Source organism: Pelophylax lessonae (assembly GCF_965119305.1).
Source record: "Pelophylax lessonae genome assembly, chromosome: 2".
NCBI classification, from domain to species: Eukaryota; Metazoa; Chordata; class Amphibia; order Anura; family Ranidae; genus Pelophylax; species Pelophylax lessonae.
In genome coordinates this window covers 388,497,978-388,519,585 of record NC_138769.1, presented here as the reverse complement: position 1 = coordinate 388,519,585, position 21,608 = coordinate 388,497,978, and the positions used below count along the sequence as shown (strand labels likewise).

At 43.8% G+C, this 21,608-nt stretch overlaps 1 protein-coding gene across 1 annotated transcript; it reads left to right on the top strand.

The window, feature by feature from the left end:
- Window positions 1–93: 93 nt before the first annotated feature.
- On the top strand, window positions 94–21,069 carry SMG8 (SMG8 nonsense mediated mRNA decay factor). The gene is made up of 4 exons (XM_082248356.1): window positions 94–1,710; window positions 8,191–8,336; window positions 13,151–14,032; window positions 20,519–21,069. The coding sequence occupies exons 1-4, from the start codon at window positions 168–170 to the stop codon at window positions 20,714–20,716; spliced, it is 2,769 nt and encodes a 922-aa protein (XP_082104482.1). The 5' UTR covers window positions 94–167; the 3' UTR covers window positions 20,717–21,069.
- The last annotated feature ends 539 nt before the right edge of the window (window positions 21,070–21,608 follow it).

Sequence of the window (21,608 nt, the reverse complement as noted above, 5' to 3'; positions counted from 1 at the left end):
CAGTTCTTCCACCAGGCTCCAGAGGGCGCACCACAGGAGTATTACGTTCCAGGCACTTTAGGAAGGAGCGGAGTAAACGTTTCCGGTGGGACAGTTTAGATTGGTGCACCTGACAGTCCAGCGCACAATTGCTTCCCCCGGAAACACCGCGGGTATTGAGGGTGGAGATGAAAATGTCGGCGGGTGGGCCGTCTCTGCTTCGGGAGTTGCTGAGCTCTGAGCCGGCCTGGAAGGAGGACGAGGTGTGTGTGGTGGGGGTGTTCGGGAAGACGGCGCTGCTCCAGGGCGGCTGGGACAAGAGCTGCCTTGTGAACTCTCTGTGTGACCGTCATGTCTTCCCCCTCTTTCACCGGCCGCCAGAACGGGCCCGGGAGCGCAGCCTGTTCCAGACCTACTACGAGCAGGAGTCCCGGGTGCTGTACGTGCTGCTGACTGGCATCAATGACACGGCACAGCTGGCCCGGGCATGTGAGGAGCTTGCCAGGGTGGTGCCTCATGCGGAGGCTCATGAGTTCTGGAAGGATGAGGAGAAGTTGTATTGCATGCACGTCCTCTACCTGTTCTGTGTGTGCCACCTCCTGCTCCTTGTACACCCCACCTGCTGCTTTGACATCGCCTACGAGAAGCTCTTCCGCGCCTTAGACAGCGTCCGCCAGAAGCTGCTGCCCTCCCTCAAGCCGGCCCTCAAGGAGTGCCCAGTGGGTCTAGAGTGGAAGCTGAACGCCAGGCCCTGCCCTCCCCGGCTGCTCTTTGTTTTCCAGCTGAACGGAGCCCTACGAGGCGTGGAGCCCAGTGGCCGCGGAGGGGGCCAAGTGGGCGCAGACAGCAAGCCCAAGAAGCACTCTCCCAAGAGGAGGCTCCAGCACGCCTTGGAGGACCAGATCTACCGCATCTTCCGGAAGAGCCGCGTCCTCACCAATCAGAGCATCAATTGCCTGTTCACCGTACCGGCCAACCAGGCCTTTGTCTACATTGTGGCCGACCAGGAGGATGATCCCATTGGGATGTTACTAGAGGGCTTGAGGCATCACTGCACTGTCAAGGACACTGATTCTTCTGGCATTCCGCAGCCGATCTCAGGACCCCGGCGCTACCAGATGATGAGGCATAGCCGGCAGCAGCTTTCCTTTACCGCAGAGAGCAGCTCTGGGGTGTCTGGGCAGCTAGTGGACTGCACACTCAGGGAGTTCCTCTTCCAGCATGTGGAGCTAGTGCTCACCAAGAAGGGTTTTGATGACAGTGTGGGCAGGAACCCACAGCCCTCGCACTTTGAGCTACCTACCTATCACAAATGGGCTAGTGTGGCCCTGAGACTGTATGAAGTCATCATAGAGAATAAAGACGATGATCCTCCCGCATTCCCAGGGGGCTATCCTCCTAAACTATTGGCAAACATGAAAGTGCTAGAAGGATACTTGGACGCTGACACAAAGTTTTCAGAAAACAGGTGCCAAAAGGCTCTTCCTTTAGCCCATAGCGCTTACCAGTCTAATCTGCCACATAATTATACTACCACGGTCCATAAGAATCAACTGGCACAGGCATTACGTGTATATAGCCAGCATGCACGGGGACCAGCTTTTCAGAAGTATGCTATGATCCTTAATGAGGATTGTTACAAATTCTGGAGCAGTGGCCATCAGCTTTGTGAAGAGAGGAGTTTAACAGATCAGCACTGTGTCCATAAATTTCACTTGTTGCCAAAACCAGGTAAATGCATCTACATCAACCACTTGAGTTCCAGAAGACTTTATTCCCTTCACGACCAGAGCATTTTTTGCCATTTAGCACTGCACTACTATAACTGGTCATGCAACACTGTACCCAAGCGAATTTTATATAATATTTTTCTTTCTTTTCGTGGCATTTGCTTGCCACTGTTTTCTTTTTTTTTTTTTTTATTATATAGATGAAAAAAGTTTGAAAAAAAAAAAATATATCTTTTACCTTTTTGCTGTAAAACCTATCCAAAAAATCTGATTTCTTCATACATTGTGGGCAAAATGTATTCTGCTACATGTCTTTTGGTTAAAAAAAAAAATCTGAATAAGTGTATATTGATTTGCGTGAAAGTTATAGCATCTACAAACTATGGGATATAATACTAGAATTTTTTTATTTATTTTTATACTAATGGGACTGTGATCATGCAGCGGTCAAATTGACACTGACCCTAATGGGCTATACACACTATACAATTGTCTTTAGATTTTTTCCTTTAGATTTAACAAAACCATATATAAGGTCAGACCTAAACACTTTCGATTTGTATGTAATCAGGCAGGCCCTTACACTACATAGTTGAAGGTAAATCTAACAACAAAAGTTGTATAGTGTGTATCCAGCTAAAGGGGAACTGGCTAACTGCCATTGACATCACCAGTGACACTAATACACTGATTAGTGCTAATACTATACACTGTCACTATACTAATGACAGTGGCTGGGAAGGGGTTAAAATCTAGGGTGATCAAAGGGTTAAATGTGTACCTAAACAAGGTGTAATGTGTGCTGATTTTTACAAAAGAACTCTTGAGCGATGGTTCCGTCATTGTTGATTGTCAACACAGGACTCTGTGCTGTGAATGTACACAGCCAATCAGCAAGTCCAAGCCATTAATCATTGGCCAGGACTTGCTGACAGACCCCTTCTGTGTACAGCCACAGCAGGGGGACAGGTGGGACGCATGTGTGTGTCCTAAACCTGGAAGCAGGCAGCAATGTACAGGTACGTCACTTTGCCTGCACTGGCTGCAGGTCCGCAGTACATTGTGGGAGGGTGGTCAGCAAGTGGTTAAGCTTCAGTCTTGCACCATTTGTATAGGCTTCTTTCTCTTACTGAAATTGCTTACTTTTGATTTCATAGCACACAATGAACTCCTCATAGTGTGCATTAGAAGTTGCAGCAGATTAGCTGGAGCCCACCTCATTTCCTTTTCAGAGGACCATCATCCATGGATTTCTACCTCCGCCTGACTGTTCCTGCCCCACATCTTTCATACATTGGATTCAATTTCCTATAACTATGGAGGCTCTGGATAACACGTGAGTGCTCCCTGGGGTGTTCACCATGCAGATGCAGTCTGCTTGGCAATTCCCACCCATCAAGGCAGTTTGATAGAGATATATATATATATATATATATATATATATATATATATATATATATATATATATACATACATACATACACATATTTCCTCTAAAGTGCCAGCCTACGGCTTGCATGATGGCAGAGGCCTCTTAAAAGTAGTACTGGAGCAGGTGCTGTGATGATTCTGGCCCCTCACACTAGTCATGCTCTGCCCTAATTGCATAGAGAGGCAAATAAGGTATGCAGTGAAAACCAGGTTTTATTTAAAAAAAAATTGCATGTTGATTTAGAGAGGGCAAAATATAAGCAGATTATACAATTGTCTTTTTAATTTTTCTTTTAGATTTATGCTCCTTTCACACACTCCGTCCGTTGGACGGAGTCCGTTTTTCTCAGCGGGGGATCGAGCCGCCCATCCCCGGCTGAGCAGGAGAATGACAGCTGTTCTCCGTGCTGTGTGCGGAGACACAGCTGTCAGTTACCCATGCATTTCTATGGGGGAAATCGGATGGGTACGGACCGTCGGTCCATTCTCATCCGATCCGATCCGCTGGACGGATGGAAAATAGGGTTTCCATCCGTCCAGGTTTGCGGACATGTCTCCGCTGACATCCGATGCCCCATAGGAATGCATGGGGGGACCGTTCAGATCCGCCAAACACTGACAGGCGGATCTGAACGGTCCGCCTGTGTGAAAGGGGCCTTACTTTCAACTATGTAGTAAAAGGGCCTGCCTGATTGCATACCATTTGAAAGTATTTGTTTGACCTCATATTATATGGTTTTGGTAAATGTAAAGGAAAAGTGTACAAGACAGTTGTATAATGTATGGCCAGCCTAAGAACCATTGTGTTTTATTGTAATGATTAGACCAGGCATGTCCAACCTGAGGCCCGAGGGCCGCATATGGCCCAGAACCGTAGGCACTGCCCCCTGACAATTTTTTTTTTTTTTTTGCTGGGGAGGAAGGAAGTCGGGTCGGGGCACGGCCACAGCAGCTTTCAGCTAACGGTAGGCAGAGGCTGCCTCGGAGGCAAGCATGTGCAGTGTTTCTGACTCCTACCACCATGACCACTTCAAATCACTGAGGTGGTCATGGTGGTTAGAGTGTTCCTTTATTATCTCTCAGAAGAAGTAAACCTCTGTACACTGATTCCATTTCATTTCATCATCCTCTAGTTGTGTTAAATTAGTGCGGGGGGCACAGGAAGGGCGCAGCGGCATTTTATTACTTTATATGCGGCCCAAGAAAATTTCTCTACACTCAATGTGGCCCAGAGAAGCCAAAAGGTTGGACACCCATGGATTAGACGTTTTGCAGTTCCTGCAAGAACCAGAGGTGGTTAAGCAGGTTTATCTTAGGAATTTCACTTTAGGCCTTTTAATTCTACATATGTGCCCCTTAAAGTAGAAGTCTAGACATTCGCGATCTAACACTAACCTATCTAGCTTTGTAAAGAAGAAATCTCTATACTGCACAATTCTGGATAAAATGAGAATCACAATTTTTTGCTTAGAATAAAGATCATGATTCGCTTCTGATTCTCGACGTAACATCCTCTTTTACATTATTCAAAAAAATTGGGCTAACATTACTATTTAGTTTTTTTAAAATTCATTAAAGTGTATTTTTTCCCAAAAAACTGCGTTTGAAAGACTTCTGCGCAAATACAGTGTCACATAAAAAAATTGCAACGATCACCATTTTATTCTCTAGGGTGTCTGCTAAATAAATATATATAATGTTTGGGGGTTCTAAGTAATTTTCCAGATAAAAATACTGATTAAACTTGTAAGCAACAAGTGGCAGAAAAAGGCTTAATGCGCTTTCACACGGCCCGCCTCCGTAGGCGGATCCGTACTCCTCAGCAGGGCATCGTAAACACAGATCCCCACTGAGCAGGAAGGTGACATCTCCCTCTCCGCTCTGTGTGCGGAGAGGGAGATATCAGAGCCCCATGCATCTCTATAGGGGAATCTGATGAGAGCGAACCTCCTGTCCGCTCTAATCCAATCTGATCGCCTGTGCAGATGGAAAACGGGCTTTCCATCCGTCCGGATTTCACGGACAGGATTGGATGCAGATGGCAGCGGGTGTCAGTGGACATGTCTCCGCTGACATCTGCTGCCCCATAGGGATGCATGGGGGATCCGATCAGATCCGCCTAAAAAACTGACAGGCGGATCTGTTTGGATCGCTCGTGTGAAAGGGGCCTTAGTCTTTAAGAGGTTAAACTGCCCTCACTTACAGATGGAGGTTTATTCCTTTGATCTAAAAGAAATAAATGATACATTGTGTTTATAGTTATCGTAGCCTTAACAATGTTGATAAACATTTGCTGGAGGAGGCTTTTAAATTTTTTTTTTTGACACTGAGCGAGCAGAGAGCAGCTCTGTATGAATCGAGGACATGCCGTTTTAAGATCGTAAGGGGGGGTAGGGGGGGGGGAATCGAGATCGCGATTAATCGTGCAGCTCTATTCTATACATACCTTTTTTTTTTTGAAGCTAGTTCCATGCTGAGCTGTCAGCAGCAGCTTCACTATAGAGATTGTGCAGAAGAGTCAGCCGACAACGGAAGCCCCATAGTAACTCTATGGGTGACGTAATTTCCCAACTGTTGTCGGCTGTCTCCTCTACAATGCTTCCACCACTGGAGACGGGACCAAATCAGGTTCAGAAAAGGTATGTATAGGGATTTCTTTACAGGGCTGGATAGGTTAGTCTTAGGTCATGGAGGCCAGTAGATTTAGAGATTTCAATGTTGGGGTGAACTTATACTTTAAGTAAATATCACACATAATACTGTTTTATGTTTTCAGAACGAATTCTCACAGCACTTAATAAATGTTTTATGAATGTGTTTTGATGTAGGTTGTTCCATCGCTGCTGATGGCAGCACAAAGGTTGTGTGTGCAGAGAATAAACAAACAACAATTTTAGAGCCGGTTCACACTAATCCGACGAAGTCGCCCCGACTTAGAAAAAGGTTCCTGCACTATTCTTCATCTATACTTCATCGCGGCTTGCAAACGACTTCTCATAATAGTCAATGCAAGTCGCTCCGACTTCGCCAAAAAATAGTGCAGGATCCTTTTTCTAAGTTGGAGCGACTTGAGTCGCTCTGATTAGAACGGTTCCATTGCACAGCATTGGGAGCTACTTGTCAGGTGACCAAGATGCTCATTTTTTTTACCTGCAAAATAATGTGCATTTATTATTTTATTTCTTTGAAGTGAACCCCCTATGCTTTAAGATCTACCACTTTTTTTTTTTTTTGCTAAGCCCATCCGTTATCATTTTGATGTTAAATTCTAGAACCTAACTGAGCAGTAGAGGCTGTACTATGTACAGTCTGAGCCTAACATATTAGGAATGCAGGAATTACCATGAAGGTTAATATAGGTACTCGAAGGCTTCGTAGTTGCATGTGTAGTGCTGGCTGCCATCAACTAATCATCGGCCATAGATGGATTAAAATTTGTCCACTTAAAGCGGAGTTCCAGCCTAACCGCACACTCACCTGTCCCACGGTCCAGCGATGCGCCGTCTTCTCCCTCTCTGCTCCGCGGCGCCGGCATCACTGATGTGGGCACCCGGCTGTGACAGTTTGCGGCTTCACAGCCAGGTACGCACTGTGCATGCGCGAGTTGCGCTATGCGTCGTGATTGGCCGGCAATCTTCTGGGACCTCTGACATGTCCCAGAAGATTGCAGGGAGGGAGAGAGGAGAACTTCCGCTCAGGGCGGCGCTCCGAGCGGAAGTGGGAGCGGGTACATGTCAAAACTAGGTACCCGCTTCCCCCCCCCCCCCCCCAAAAATGACATGCCAAATGTGGCATGTCAGGGGGTTAGGACTATTTAAAGTGGAAGTTCCACTTTTGGGTGGAACTCCACTTTAAAGTGGAACTTCACTCACCAAATCAACATTGATTATTTCTAATTCTCATGCTGCTCGCATTAGTAATTAGATAGGCAAGTATATCATATTTTCTTGGTTTTAAACTTTTTTTTTTTTTTCATTTTCTTCAGCTACTTCCTGGTTTCCTGCCTAGGCAAATTATGTCATAAATCCCAAGAGTCTTTAGAAGGGCGGAGAGGAGGAGGGGTTTTCTCAGCTAGGCGCACACTCCTGCATGCATACTTGGGCTAAGGGCAGGAAGTAAATGCTGTATGAATCATTTGCCCTTACTCAAGATGGCCATGGCCAGAAATGCTAAGGGGTTGTTGTTGTTCAAAGTGATTTCTCACCAAAATAAATCATGGAGACATGGATAGATGGGGGAGTTTGCTTTGAATATTAAAAATGAATTAAATAGCAGTTTTTGTTTGTGGTGCTCAGATACAGTGAAGATCCGCTTTTAAGCAAGGAGTGGATGAATTTCCTTCCGCGAGTGTCTGTTCCTTTCTGACAGAAGTCAATTGCTGGATCGACTTCCTTGAAACAGCTGCTGATTATTGTATTCTGACAAAGCCGTATCCCACTTCAGAAAACAGTGTGTGTGTTTTGAGCGGTTGGCCTACCATCCACTTTTTTTGTTTGTTTTTTTTCCTTTTTCTTCTTCAGCCCACTAAGTGCCGGTTCAGACTAATACGACTTGTCAGGCGACTTGGTCAGCCAGGCAAGTCGCGCACCGTCGGGTCCATTGAGTAGTACAGGACTGGTTCTAATAGCTGCAACACAAGTCGCTCCGACTTAGAAAAAGGGTCCTGTACTACTTCGGGGCGACCTGGAGGCGACTTGCATAGACATTCATTAGATGAAGTCCGTGCAAGTCGCGCCGAATTCGCGGTGCACGCGTCTTCACAGGTCACCCCCGAAGTCGGAGCGACCTAATGTGAACGGGGACTAACTGAATGTAAAAAGAACAAATCTATGGCTAGCTTTAGCAAAGATCTTTGTCAGTCACTTCTTTACTGGCTTCTGTCATTTGATCTATATGCAGTGTTGTTTGCTGAGATTTGACTGAACACATGGTGTGTCCATATGTAAAAAGAAGATATTAATTTCAATAGGGACAGTAAAATTAGGCTTGAAGCTTAGTTTTTGTTTTATCCTTGATTTATACCAACTGTTTATGTTTGATATATTTTTAGGAGAGAAAATTGAACCCGATAGAAATCCTCCTATACTGTATCACAATAGTCGTGCAAGGTCAACTGGAAACTGTAACTGTGGAAGAAAACAGGCACCTCGTGAGGACCCATTCGACATAAAGAGCGCCAATTATGATTTCTATCAGGTACTGTGCATGATCTAGTAGTTGTTAAAGCTGAACTGTAGAAAACTAAAGTACTTCCTTCCAGTGTGGCTGTGCCCATAGCCCTGCAATGGATGTGAGGACGCCGAGGGACAGTCTGCTCCCACAATTTAAAGGAACACATCTTCCTAGGGGAGGGGGTTATTGGTTAAGTAAAAGTGCTTTTCATGTCCCCTACACTAAACATGCAGAGGAGGACTTTTTAGTTTTCTGAAGTTCGGGTTTATTCAAAGTCTTTAGCTGCTGCTTCTAGATTTTGTCTTCCTAAACCCCATTGTGCTAACATTTGAGTGCAAAGCTAATTGTGCAGGGACCCTTTAGTGCTGCTGACAGAAAACGGGAACTGCTATTCTCTTTTTATATTCTACAAAAAGGGAGTGCTGTTATACAGTGCCTTGAAAGAGTATTCGCACCCTTTGAAATTTTCCACATTTTGTCATGTTAAAACCAAAAAACGCAAATGTATTTTATGTGATTGACTGACACAAAGCGGCACATTGTGAAGTGGAAGGAAAATGATAAATGTTTTTCAAAATTTTTTACAAATATCTGAAAAGTGCGGCATGCGTTAGTATTCAGTAGGGATGCACCGAAATTTCGGCCACCAAAATTATCGGCCAATAATGGGTTAACATTGCCGAAAATAAATATGGCCGTTGTGGGGAAGGAGGAGGGCGCAGCGCAGTGCAGGGCAGGTTTTAAAAGTCCCGCCTCTGGCCGGCCGTCCGCCTCTCAGTGACGTCACTACTACGATCTGTGCATTATGAATGGACATACCAGGCGGGGGGGCGGGGCGAGCGGCCGCTATAGAGAGAACTAATGTGATCCATCCCTGTCAGCTCAGCACGACTATGTGTGAATGAGAACAGAACTGACCTGACACCGGGCGGGGGAGCGGGCGGAGCGGCCGCTATTAGCTGTAACTATGTGAGCGCTTCACTTCCCTGACAGGCATGTATCTCCGCTGACAGGGAAGTGAAGCTCTCACATAGTTACAGCTAATAGCGGCCGCTCCGCCCGCCCCCCCGCCCGGTGTCAGTTCTGTTCTCATTCACACATAGTCGTGCTGAGCTGACAGGGATGGATCACATTAGTTCTCTCTATAGCGGCCGCTCGCCCCGCCCCCCCCCCCCGCCTGGTATGTCCATTCATAATGCACAGATCGTAGTAGGGACGTCATTGAGAGGCGGTGCCGCCGGCCAGAGGCGGGACTTTTGAATGAGGGGGACGCTGAGGCAGTGGGGGGGGGAGATGGGGGGGGGGGGGGGCTGAGGCAGCTTACCAATGGTATTTGTATTATGAAGCATGAGGGGTTAATGTATTGTCACTGCTGGTCACTCATCTATTAGTGACCGACCAGTGGCAGGTAATTAACCCCTTTGTGCTGCAATAGTGCAACCAGTATCAGTGTTAATTAACACTGGTTGCACTGATACTGGTTGCACTAATGCAGCACAAAGGGGTTAATTAACTGCCACTGGTCGGTCACTAATAGATGAGTGACCAGCAGTGACAATACATTAACCCCTCATGCTTCATAATACAAATACCATTGGTAATTAAATTAACCTCTTGCCAACCCATCACAGTACATATACTGTGACAGGGTGGCAGCGACAGGTGTACGTCACTACCTGTTTTTGGTGTATGCCCCTGTTCTATCCATTTTAAAAAAATTTTGGGGAAAAAGTCATTTTCGGTTTTCGGCCAAGGACATCCTGCATTTTTGGTTTCGGCCCAAAATTTTCATTTCGGTGCATCCCTAGTATTCAGCCCCCTTTTACTCTGACACCCCTAACTAAAGAGTAGTGGTACCATTTGCCTACAGAAGTCACCCAATTAGTAAATAATCTACCTGTGTGTAATTTAATCTCAGTATAAATACAGCTGTTCTGTGAAGCCCTCAGAGGTTTTTTATAGAACCTTAGTGAACAAACAGCATCATGAAGGCAAAGGAACACACCAGACAGGTTAAGGATAGAGTTGTGGAGAAGTTTAAAGCAGGGTTAGGTTATAAAAAAATATCCCAAGCTTTGAACATCTCACGGAGCACTGTTCAATATATCATCCAAAAATCGAAAGAGTATGGCACAATGGAAACCTACCAAGACATGGCAGTCCATCTAAACTGACAGGCTGGGCAAGGAGACCATTAATCGGAGAAGCAGCCAATTGGCCCATGGTAACATTGGAGGAGCTGCAGAGATCCACAGCTCAAGAGGGGAGAATCTGTCCACAGGACAACTATTAGTCATGTACTCCATAAATCTGGCCTTTATGGAAGAGTGGCAAGAAGAAAGCCTTTGTTAAAAGAAAACCATAAGAAGTCCCGTTGGTGAGAAGCCATGTGAAGGTGCTCTTGTCAGATGAGATCAAAATTAAACTTTTTAGCCTAAACGCAAAACGCTATGTGTGGTGGAAAACTAAAAATTGACATCACCCTGAACACACCCTCCCCACCGTGAAACATGGTGGTGGCAGCATCATGTTGTGGGGATGCTTTTTTTCAGTAGAGATAGAGAAGTTGGTCAGAGTTAATGGGAAGATGGATGGAGCCAAATACAGGGCAATCTTAGAAGAAAATCTGTTAGAGTCTGCAAAAGACTGGGGGCAGAGGTTTACCTTCCAGCAGGACAAGGACCCTAAATATACAGCCAGGGCTACAATGGAAAAAAGATCAAAGCATATTCATGTGTTAGAATGGCCCAGTCAAAGTCTAGACCTAAATCCAATTGAGAATCTGTGGTAAGACTTGAAAATTGCTGTTCAGACGCTCTCCATCCAATCTGACAGAGCTTGAGTTATTTTGCAAAGAAGAATGGGCAAACATTTCACTCTCTAGATGTGCAAAGCTGGTACATACCCAAAAAGACTTGCAGCTGTAATTGCAGAGAAAGGTGGTTCTACAAAGTATTGACTCATAGGGGCTGAATACAAATGCACGTCACACTTTTCAGGTATTTTTTTGTAAAAAATGTTGAAAACCATTTATCATTTTCTTTTCACTTCACAATTATGTGCCACATTGTGTTGGTCTATCACATAAAATCCCAATAAATAATTTAAGTTTTTGGTTGTAACGTGACAAAATGTTGAAAATGTCAAGGGGTTTCAGTACTTTTTCAAGGCACTGTGGTGTCCTTTTATGAACGGGTGAATTTTTTTCTCCGTTGGCTTCTCTACAGTTCTCCGGGGAAAATGATCACATCTGGCACCCATTTTATGAATCGGAGAACTTCAGTTCACCCAGGGTGATCAGAGGAGAACGGTTTTCTCGGAGATCTGTGTAGAAGTCAATGGAGCGTCTGTAATCTCGTGAGACAAAGCGAGATTACAGTAGTATGAAAATCCCTCGCGCGCTTTAACAAGCAGAGATAAATTATCACTGCTGAGTACACGAGGTTATAAATAATAGTCCCCTTACATAAATATATATATATATACACTGAATACACACACACATACATTGTATATATATATATACACATTAAATATATATCTACATGTATGTGTGTATATATATACATGTATATATATACATAAATATGGCAGGGGGACATGATTACTGTGTTGGGGGGTCTGAACGAGGAAGAAGGAAGTCCATAATCTTCCTTTTTCCCCCTCAGTTCTCCCCCGATTCTGTCTTCACTCCCCGCTTCACAAGCTCCAGGCTGGTGAACCCAGGAGTGTGAATTCTGGCACAGATCACCAGTGAAGTGCAGGGATCGCAGCTTCATAGCCTGGCTGTTTCTGTGTCTGTCAATGACAGATTCCCATGTGAAGAGATGATCAGCGGAGAACATGTTCTCCTGCGATCATTTCTGTTTCATAAACTGAGAATGATCGGAAATGAGCTGTGATCAGCAGGATCACTGCTCATCTCCGTTTCATAAAAGGACACCTGTATGTGTCAAAATTTCTCAATATAAAAAACTATAGTAAGGGGGTTTTTATGTATGCAGAGTCCTAGGTTCTTTAAGCTACAGGGATTGTCAATGGTTCTGTGACATCTGAAGTTTTGAAGATGTTCTCAATGACTGGCTCCTACTACAACACTGCTTTCTGCTTTTGTTGAACATAAAGCAGCATTACATTTTAAAGCGGATATCCAGGTTTCCCTGTTATGTAAAATAGTTTGTTTGGACCAAGGTGGTCCAGACAAACTATTTCTTTCACAAAGTGCTGTGTTGGCTCCAAGTGCTGTATGAACTGTATATAGCTTCTGCTGCATACAGTATACAGTGCTGGGTTCTGGCTATGACACAGAGACTTACCGTCTCACACATGGAACAATGCAGAGTCAGGCTGACAGGCACTCTGCCATTCAGAGGCAGCTTTGTATTCTGTGAATGAATACAAAGCTTCATCTTATTGGCCATATCGGATATTGTGTTGTCAGCCACCCACCTCTCTGCCTCAGCCAATCAGAGGATGCTTTGTATTAATTCACAGAATACAAAGTCGCCCCTAAATGGCTGAGTGCTCCTGAGCTTGACTCTGTTTTCTTCTGGGTGTGAGATGGCGAGTCTCTGTCCCACAGCCAGACTCCAGCACTGTAAGCTACATACAGTTCATACAGAACTTAGAGCCAGTGCAGCACTTAGTGAAGGAAATAGTCCAAACAAACTGTTTAAAGTGAAAGGAAAGCTGGAGAACTATTTGTACTTATCTTATTTTTCAGATAGTTGGTAAAATATGAATTATCATATCACTGCTTTTTTTTTTTTTTTTCTTGTGCTGGCTTTATGCTGTGGTTTAGCTCAGTACATTTATTATTTCTTTTTTTTTTTTAATAGATGTTAGAAGAGAAGTGCTGTGGAAAGCTGGATCACATTAACTTCCCAATATTCCAGCCTAGCACCCCTGACCCTGCACCAGCGAAGAATGAACCCTCTTTTACTTCTCAAGAGGGTGAAGTAGAAACAGAGAAGCTAAAGGACAAAGAACCTCAAACACAAGGTGAAAGTACTAGTTTAAGTCTGGCCTTCAGTCTGGGTCAATCCACTGATAGTTTGGGAACATATCCAGCTGAACCTCAAGCAGGGGGAGATAATGGAGATGCTCCTGGACAGGGTTCAGAAGACAAAGGGGAAAAGAGGCCAAGTTTAGTGGACCGTCAAGCATCCACTGTAGAATATCTCCCTGGCATGATGCACTCAAACTGTCCAAAAGGTCTTCTTCCTAAATTTTCCAGCTGGTCACTTTTAAAGCTTGGTTCTGCAAAATCATACAATTTCCACACTGGGTTAGATCAACTTGGTTTCATTCCTGGGACAAATTACCTGATGCCTTGGGACATTGTAATCCGAACGAGGCCTGAAGACGAAGGTGATCTAGACACCAATTCCTGGCCAGCTCCGAATAAATCTGTCCCTGGAAAACGAAGTGGAGTGGCAATGGGAAGAGGCCGTAGAAGAGATGATATTGCAAGAGCATTTGTGGGTTTTGAATATGAGGACTCGAGAGGCCGCAGATATATGTGCTCAGGCCCTGATAAAATAATGAAAGTATTAGGCAATGGACCTAAAGAATCAGCAGTTAAAGCTCTTAACAGTGACATGCCTTTGTATATGCTATCGCCGTCACAAGGGCGAGGACTTAAACCTCATTATGCACAGCTCATGAGACTGTTTGTTGTGGTTCCTGATGCACCTTTACAAGTTATATTGACGCCTCAGGTAATGTGTACTGTACTTCTCATTATTTTTTTTTTTTATACTGCTGTTATGATCTATTATTTTATAAGACTTGGAGAGGTGACTAGAATAATGCCATGTAAACATTTGTTAACATTTCTAATATATTGATCGTAAGTGGTGTATCCAGGTCACTCTATTTTGAGAGGTATAGTTCTTCTAAAGTAAGGGAATATAATTTTATTTCAAATAAGGCACATTGTTAAAATGTGTGTGTACAAGCTTTTGTTTGCTTTAAAATGGTTTCTTTCTCCATACAAGTTAATAAGAATGCTAAAGTAGGCTGATGTAGTTTAGAGGAATGTCATTTACAGTTGTTAATGAGCTCTAAATAATTGCAGAAGTGTCTCAAAACTGATTGCCTAAATAACTTAGGTCCTTACTCCTAATAAAGGACAAGTTTAAAAAAAAATTAATGCACATCTTTTTTTCGGGTAAAAATATATGCATTTATTTATTTTTTTTACACTGCAGCCTGTAAGGCATTGCCTGCATGTTTACTCTAAATCAGCTGTCTGCCTGTACTTCCTGTGAAGAAAAGAGGTTAACCACTTAAGCCCCGGAAGATTTTACCCCCTTCCTGACCAGGGGGTTTTTTGCGATTCGGCACTGCGTGACTTTAACGGACAATTGCGCGGTCGTGCGACGCTGTATCTAAACGAATTTGGCGTCCTTTTTTCCCACAAATAGAGCTTTCTTTTGGTGGTATTTGATCACCTGTGCGATTTTTACTTTTTGCTCTATAAACAAAAAAAGAGCGTAAATTTTGCAAAAATAGCAATATTTTTCACATTTTTTTTATATGAAATTCCCCCCCAAAAAATGTAAAAATCAAACTTTTTTAACATTTTCGGCCAATTTGTTTTATGCTACCTATGTTTGGTAAAAAAAATCGCAAAAAGCGATTGTTTTTTTTTTACCGCGTAATGGCGGCGATCTGCGATTTTTTTTTTTTTTTTTTTTTTTTTTTTTTTTATTATTGCGGCGGACAGATCGGACCCTTGACTGACATTTTTGACACTTTTGGGGTTACCAGTGACATTTCTACAGTAATCAGTGCTATACATATGCACTGCTACTGTAAAAATACACTGGCAGTGAAGGGGTTAACTTTTTTTGAAAGGGAGGGGCTATGTGTGTCCCTAGGGGCGTGCTTTCTACTGTGATTGGCTGTGGCTTCAGATGTATGAACAGTGATCAACGGTTCTACATAGAACCGTATGATCATCCTTCATACACAGGGGAGAATGACAGGCAGCTTGTTTACACAAGCCGCCTGACTTTCTCCCTCTCCCCCGACGATCGCAGAGTGACCGGCGGACATCGGGTCCGCCGGTCACACGCGCGGGGGGTTGTGCGTGACCGCGCCTCCGGCGGCGCACGCTCGCTCCCTAGACCCTCACAAGCTAGCGACGTAGACCTACGTCGCTTTGCCTGTGAGGGGCTGACTGCCGATGTAGATCTGCGTTAGGCAGTCAGCAAGCGGTTAAAGAGTAACTCCACTTTGTTGAGATAAAAACATTCTCCTCTGGGTGATCTATGTACATTACAAGGATTATAACAAACTGTTGCAGATTCCTACCTTTTTGATATTCTGCCCTGCAGGGCACTGAGGAAATCTGCTGGGCCTGCATCCCTTTAGACGTGTTCCTATTAGGAGTATCTCGCCAAAAATGAAATTTTTATTGCAGGGGATGCCAGAAATCTGGCTTGTATCCTAGGCAGACTTCTGGGAAAATTGGTGAGCCAATCACACAAGCAGGAAATTATGTTTCTGGGGTGTGGTCAGTACACATTCTGTGTACAGAACACCTCCAGGTAGCCATATTGCATTGCAATTTCAGAAAATTACAGAGCTGCAGATTGAAAAGTAATTTTTAATAACATTTAATTGCAATATGACTTGTGTCGCAATTGTATACGCTATATTTATTTATTTTCTTTATTTGATTTTTTTTTTTTTCCCCACGAAAGTGGAATTACCCTTTAAGGTATAGCCAGTTAGCGAATTGTAGGAAGAATCGATGAAAGAGAAGAGCACTCACTGGTGCCCTCCTAGTTCATTGAGAACTACAAGCCGTCAACTGCACTGGCTGAACTCTGTGAACTCTTTTCAAATTGTCAGAGCAGGTGCAGGGAGAAGATCTCCGGCCCGCTGTCATGGGGGTTGGAATCAAGAGGAGAGCTGCAGGAGCAGGAACATGTTCCCAAAGGTGAACTTATTCTTTAACTTTGCACTGACACCAGAGATTCACAAGTAACTGCGGGAAGAATGAATGAGCTGTGTGCCCTCTCACCAGTGCCCTTGTAGGTAATTGAAAACTACAAGCTAGCCGACTTCAAATTTGCGCGATTATCAGTGCATCTTTGGAGTCCGACTTTGATATGACTTTTAATTTAATTTTGATAAGACTTTTACACTCTTTGGCATTGAAGCCATGTCAAAGTCGGATCAAAGTAGTGCAGGAACCTTTTCTGAAGTCGCAGCAACTCCAGTAGTGTCAGTTAGAACGGCTCCTATAGAGGTGCATGGCATTCCATATGCCCTGCGACTTTGGGCCTCACAAGTCAGATCCAAGTCAGGGGGGGGGGGCAGGTACCTAGTTTGACAGGTACCCGCTCCCACTTCTGCTCGGAGCGCCGCGGGCGCCCTGCACGGAAGTTCTTCTCCCCCTCCCTCCCTGCAATCTTCTGGGACATGTCAGAGGTCCCAGAAGATTGCCGGCCAATCAAGACGCGCAGTGCGTACCCGGCTGTGAAGCCGCTAACTGTCACAGCCGGGTGCCCACACCAGTGATGTCGGCGCCGCCAAGACCAGAGGGAAGAGGATCGAGGCTTCGGGCGGCCGCATCGCTGGACCGTGAGACAGGTGAGTGAAAAGGCTGGAACTCCGCTTTAAGAATTTTTCATTGCTGAATATTTGCAAGCAATAATGCACAAATGCTGGAAGCACCATTACCTTCTAAGCATCAGAAACGGGGATTTTTTTTTTGTTGAGTATTCTGTAGCATAATCTTATAGCGGAGTTCCACTCATTTTTGTGTTTATTAAAAGTCGGAAGCTTCAAAAAGTGTAGCTTCTTACTTTTACGGCCGCCCCAAAGCCTCGCTTCTCTCCCTCTCCTTTCTCCCTTTCCTCTCCACTGCGCCAGCATTGCAAGTGTGGGAACTTGGCTGTGACAACTCGCGGCAATCTTCTGGGACCTCTGACGTGTCCCAGAAGATTGCAAGGAGGGAGGGGGAGAGGAGAACTTCCGCTCGAGCCACCTAGGCATATTTGGGAAAGAGGAGTGCTTAAAACGAAACTTCCTCTTTTGAGTAATGTCCCTTTTGCCTTATGGGACATTTGAAATAGTGGAGAGTACCTCACCACCTCATTAAAAATGTGTTTTTCACCTTCAGACAAATACAGGCAACAATGACGTTACAGTATTTGCATTGCACCCATCCATCCACCCTGTTCACTTTATCCAGTCATTTTTGACCTAAAGCATTTCCTTACACACCCAGTCAAGTTTGCTGTTTGACGCATGCAAACAAAAGGGAGTACTAAGATGTTTCTGATTGGTACCAGTTTGATTCAGGTCTGCTTTCAAATTTTTCTGTTCAAATTTTTAATGTTATTGGCGATAAAGTAAGCTAATAGAAAATGATATGGCACAATTCTTGTAACTCTGAGGTGCTCTCAGGATTCTAGTGGCAGGGAATTGCAGGAGTTATACATTGAGTTAACATGTCTGTTTTAATATGAAGTTGCTGTTTTGCTGGATAATAGCTAATGAATTTATTTCATTTGTTACCTTTCATGGGGATAACATGGAGACTGCCAACACTGACCTCTCCTGAAAATACTAGTTGCATAGTTGTCATTTTCATGTCATTGTCATTCACTTTCTTGCCTTAATACCTTGAGTCACTTACCCAGAAAAAATATAGAATATAAAACTTTGTGACCTTTTTTTCCTGTGTTCTGATCTGCAAAATGTTTCCCAGAACAGTAACTTAAAATGTATTATAATGAATAGGTCCACACAAGAGCCAGGCAACCATCATATTCGGAGGGAGATTTAATTCTGTATTTTGCTACTGACATTTTTGCTTTAAAGTCGTTCTGAAGCTACAACCTTTTTTAAAGTGAATGCATTCCCTGCATTAAAGCGGAGTTCCATCCTGAAAAAAAATTTTTAGATAAAAATACCCCCCGGCTAGTGCATTTAAGCAACGATAGCCTCTGAACTGTCCCCTGTTTCACTTACCTTTTAGAAGAAATGCTTACCTTGAAAATGTCTTGTCCAGCGCTGCCATCTCAGGTCTGGGCAGCTGAAGCCGGAGCGTCCTCTTCGGTGACGTCGGAGTCCCAGAATGTCCTGCACCGGCCCCGCTCGTCACTTCCGGTGCAGGCGAGTCATCCCTGCACAGGTTCTGGGCATGCCCAGAAGCTGTTTAGCAGGGAATGACGACCCTGCATCGGAAATGACCAGCAGGGCCGGTGCAGGCCCATTGACTCCTGGGATCGATGACGTTCATCTCCCCGGAGTCAATGCAAGGAGGAAGTGACGGCGCGGGCCGCGGCCGCAGAGGGAGGAAGAGGAAGGAAGGTAAGTAAGTATATTTTCTTTAAAAACAAGGTAAGTGAATCAAAAAAAAAAAAAAAATTAATTATCCAATTCTTTTTCAGGTAATTTAGAGCAAGCGGACGGGGAAAAGTTGATTTTTGAGGGTGGAACTCCGCTTTCAGCCACTTTGCTGGGTCCTTACTTAGGTTCTGTATCAATTCCCTTTGTGTGCCCGTCTGCAGTTGTTCTCCTCTGTCTTTCTCTTCTCACATGAGGATCGGGCAGGAGTGGCAGCCATTGGCTTCTGCTGCTGTCGATCAAATTCTGTTAGCGGGGACAGGGCTGAGCAGCACTGTGTGACTGTGGAGAAACACAGCCCGTCTCGGGACATCTGCCCCCATAGCAAGCCACACCGAAGATAAGGTGTCGTAGTATATTGATCTTCCTGCTCTCAGGAAACTCCTTGCCCATACAATGTACACGCAGATGGCTATCCTGAAGGTCTGCAGGAGCCTAAGTTTGAATCCACGATCTGCTGATCGCAGTTGCAATGCTCTTCTTAAAACAAAATAATAAATGCACATTTTTTTTATATTATTTATGGTGATCTTATCTGTTGACTTGTTACAAATGCTACTTTAATGCCTATTTCTATCATCCCTTTGTGGCAGAGTTTTGTTTTGTTCTTAAAGCGGAGCGCCAGGCTCCTTCAGAAAAAATTAAAGCGTTGGTTACGATAAAAAAAAAAAAAAAAAAAAAAGATCATGTTCCTTTAAAGCATAAATGACAGCACAGTGCTTGTGCTGTCATTTGGCCCCTTCCATCACCTGTAATACCTGGCTGATCCTGCCTGGTTTTGCCCCCCTCCCCCCCCCTGTGAACTGACCACTGTGTACCATGGCTGCTGAGCCCTAACACCGTTGTCAGTTTACGTGCCTCAGTCATCCGCTGCCCTGCTCTGTTCTCCTGTGTCCTCCTCTGTCTGCCTCCCCCCCCCCCTACCCTCCCTGCATGCTCTTTCTAGCACTGTTCCGAGCATTGCAAACATTACTCTTTCCAATCACTGCCAGCCCCTCTGCTAGGATAACATGTAGTATATACTGTGTGCCGTTTTGTAAAATTCATCTTCTAAATACCTTAATCCTTTTCCCCGATCAGCGGTCACGTGACCGCCCGTCGCTCTCTTCCCCCAATGTAAACCCTACATAGGGAGCCCACCAGAAATCGGAGGGAGATCTCGGCCCCTTCCTCTGTTGTACATACATCAGAGAAAGAGAGCGACGGGCAGGTATTTACAAGATGAATTTTACAAAACAGCATACAGTATATACTACATGTTATCCTAGCAGAGGGGGGCTGGCAGTGATTGGGCCACCATAGGTCAGCAGCTGCAAATACTGTAGCTGCTGACTTAATATTAGTACACTTACCTGTCCAGAAATCCAGCAGTGTCTTCACCCTAGTCAATTTTTCAGTCTCCTCTCGGGTGCTGCTTTCACCGTTTCGGAGACAGGTACCCACTCCCAGCAAAGTCACCCGGAAGTGGGAGCAGGTACCTGTCAAAACCAGATACCCGCTCCACCCCCAAAAGGTGCCAAATGTGGTGGGGAGGGGGCAAAGAATCGGAGATTCCCCTTTTGAGTGGAGCTCTGCTTTAAATATTCTATCAGCTTGGACAGGGCTTCTGTTTTGACACCTGTGCAAAGTCTGTAGCTTCTTTGTGGCAACTGTACATAACTGGCTATTGCTTGCTTACTTATGCATCAGGTTGCTGAGATATTAAACACAGCAATGTATTTTTTGGCCTCATTTCCAGCTTTGTAAGCCAATGTTTCTACTGTTTCTACATTTAACGTACTGTATTCTTGATATGAAATAAACCTACATTTATTGGTGTATTTTTATATTTTTAGGTGCAGCCTGGATCACCTCCCTGTTCAGTTTTCTTTCCTGAAAAGCAGGAAATCACCTTGCCATCCGATGGATTATGGGTTTTGCGATTCCCTTACTCTTATGTGACAGAACGAGGACCTTGTTACCCTCCAAAGGAGAACCAGCAGCTGATCAGTTACAAAGTTATGAAAGGCATATTAAAGGCTGTCACAATGTAACACATTCATGGAATATATGAAATTAGATTTATTTGGTTATACATAGACTGCACTTTTTTTTGCTCTGCACTTGATGAGCCTACATTAATTACCGTATGTTCTTCTGTATTATGTTATGTCTGTGATTTAATAATCACTTGGAACTTTTGTTATTGTGGTTCTCGTATATCCCCAAGGGTAGGTTAATGCTGTGCTAAAGTAACCATTTATCTACCTACAAATATAAAATCAGGACTGAGTAAAATGTGAATATTGGCAATTACTTTGTTGTCCATTTTTTAAAATACAGTTTCACTTACTGAATTAGGGTCGGGAACCGGATGCACATTAGTGTACTGCATTGGATAATTGCTTGTTTTAAAGCAAAATGAGGAAATAAAACAAATGTCACTGTAAAATTTCTTGAGATTGGTAACAAATCTCATATATTATATTGGTAAATTGTTGCATTTTATAGGTTGCAACATATTGAGGTTAATTTATTAGAGTGAACTAATTCTGTTTGGGTTAAACAAGAAATATTTAGGAAATACTCCTATTTTTTTTTTAGTTTTTTTTTTTTTTTTTTTTATTTCTCTACATGTTTGGATATTTGACGCTAATATAGATTAAAGTCATCTGATTTTTAATTGGCTTTAGTAAATGTGCAGCATGATCTTTTAAAGTATGGACCTTCATTTGTGTCAATGCCCTCTAACTGAACATCTTTTTACAGGGCAAATCATGCACATTTTTTCAGTTTTGGATATATGTATATATAATATTTGTGTGTGTTCTTTAACATGCTTGTGTAAAATATATAAATAAATCATATTTAAGATTTGACTGAGGAACTGATGTTTCAAAAGAATATGGCTCCATATTCCATCTTATTGGATAGTAGGGCTAAGTA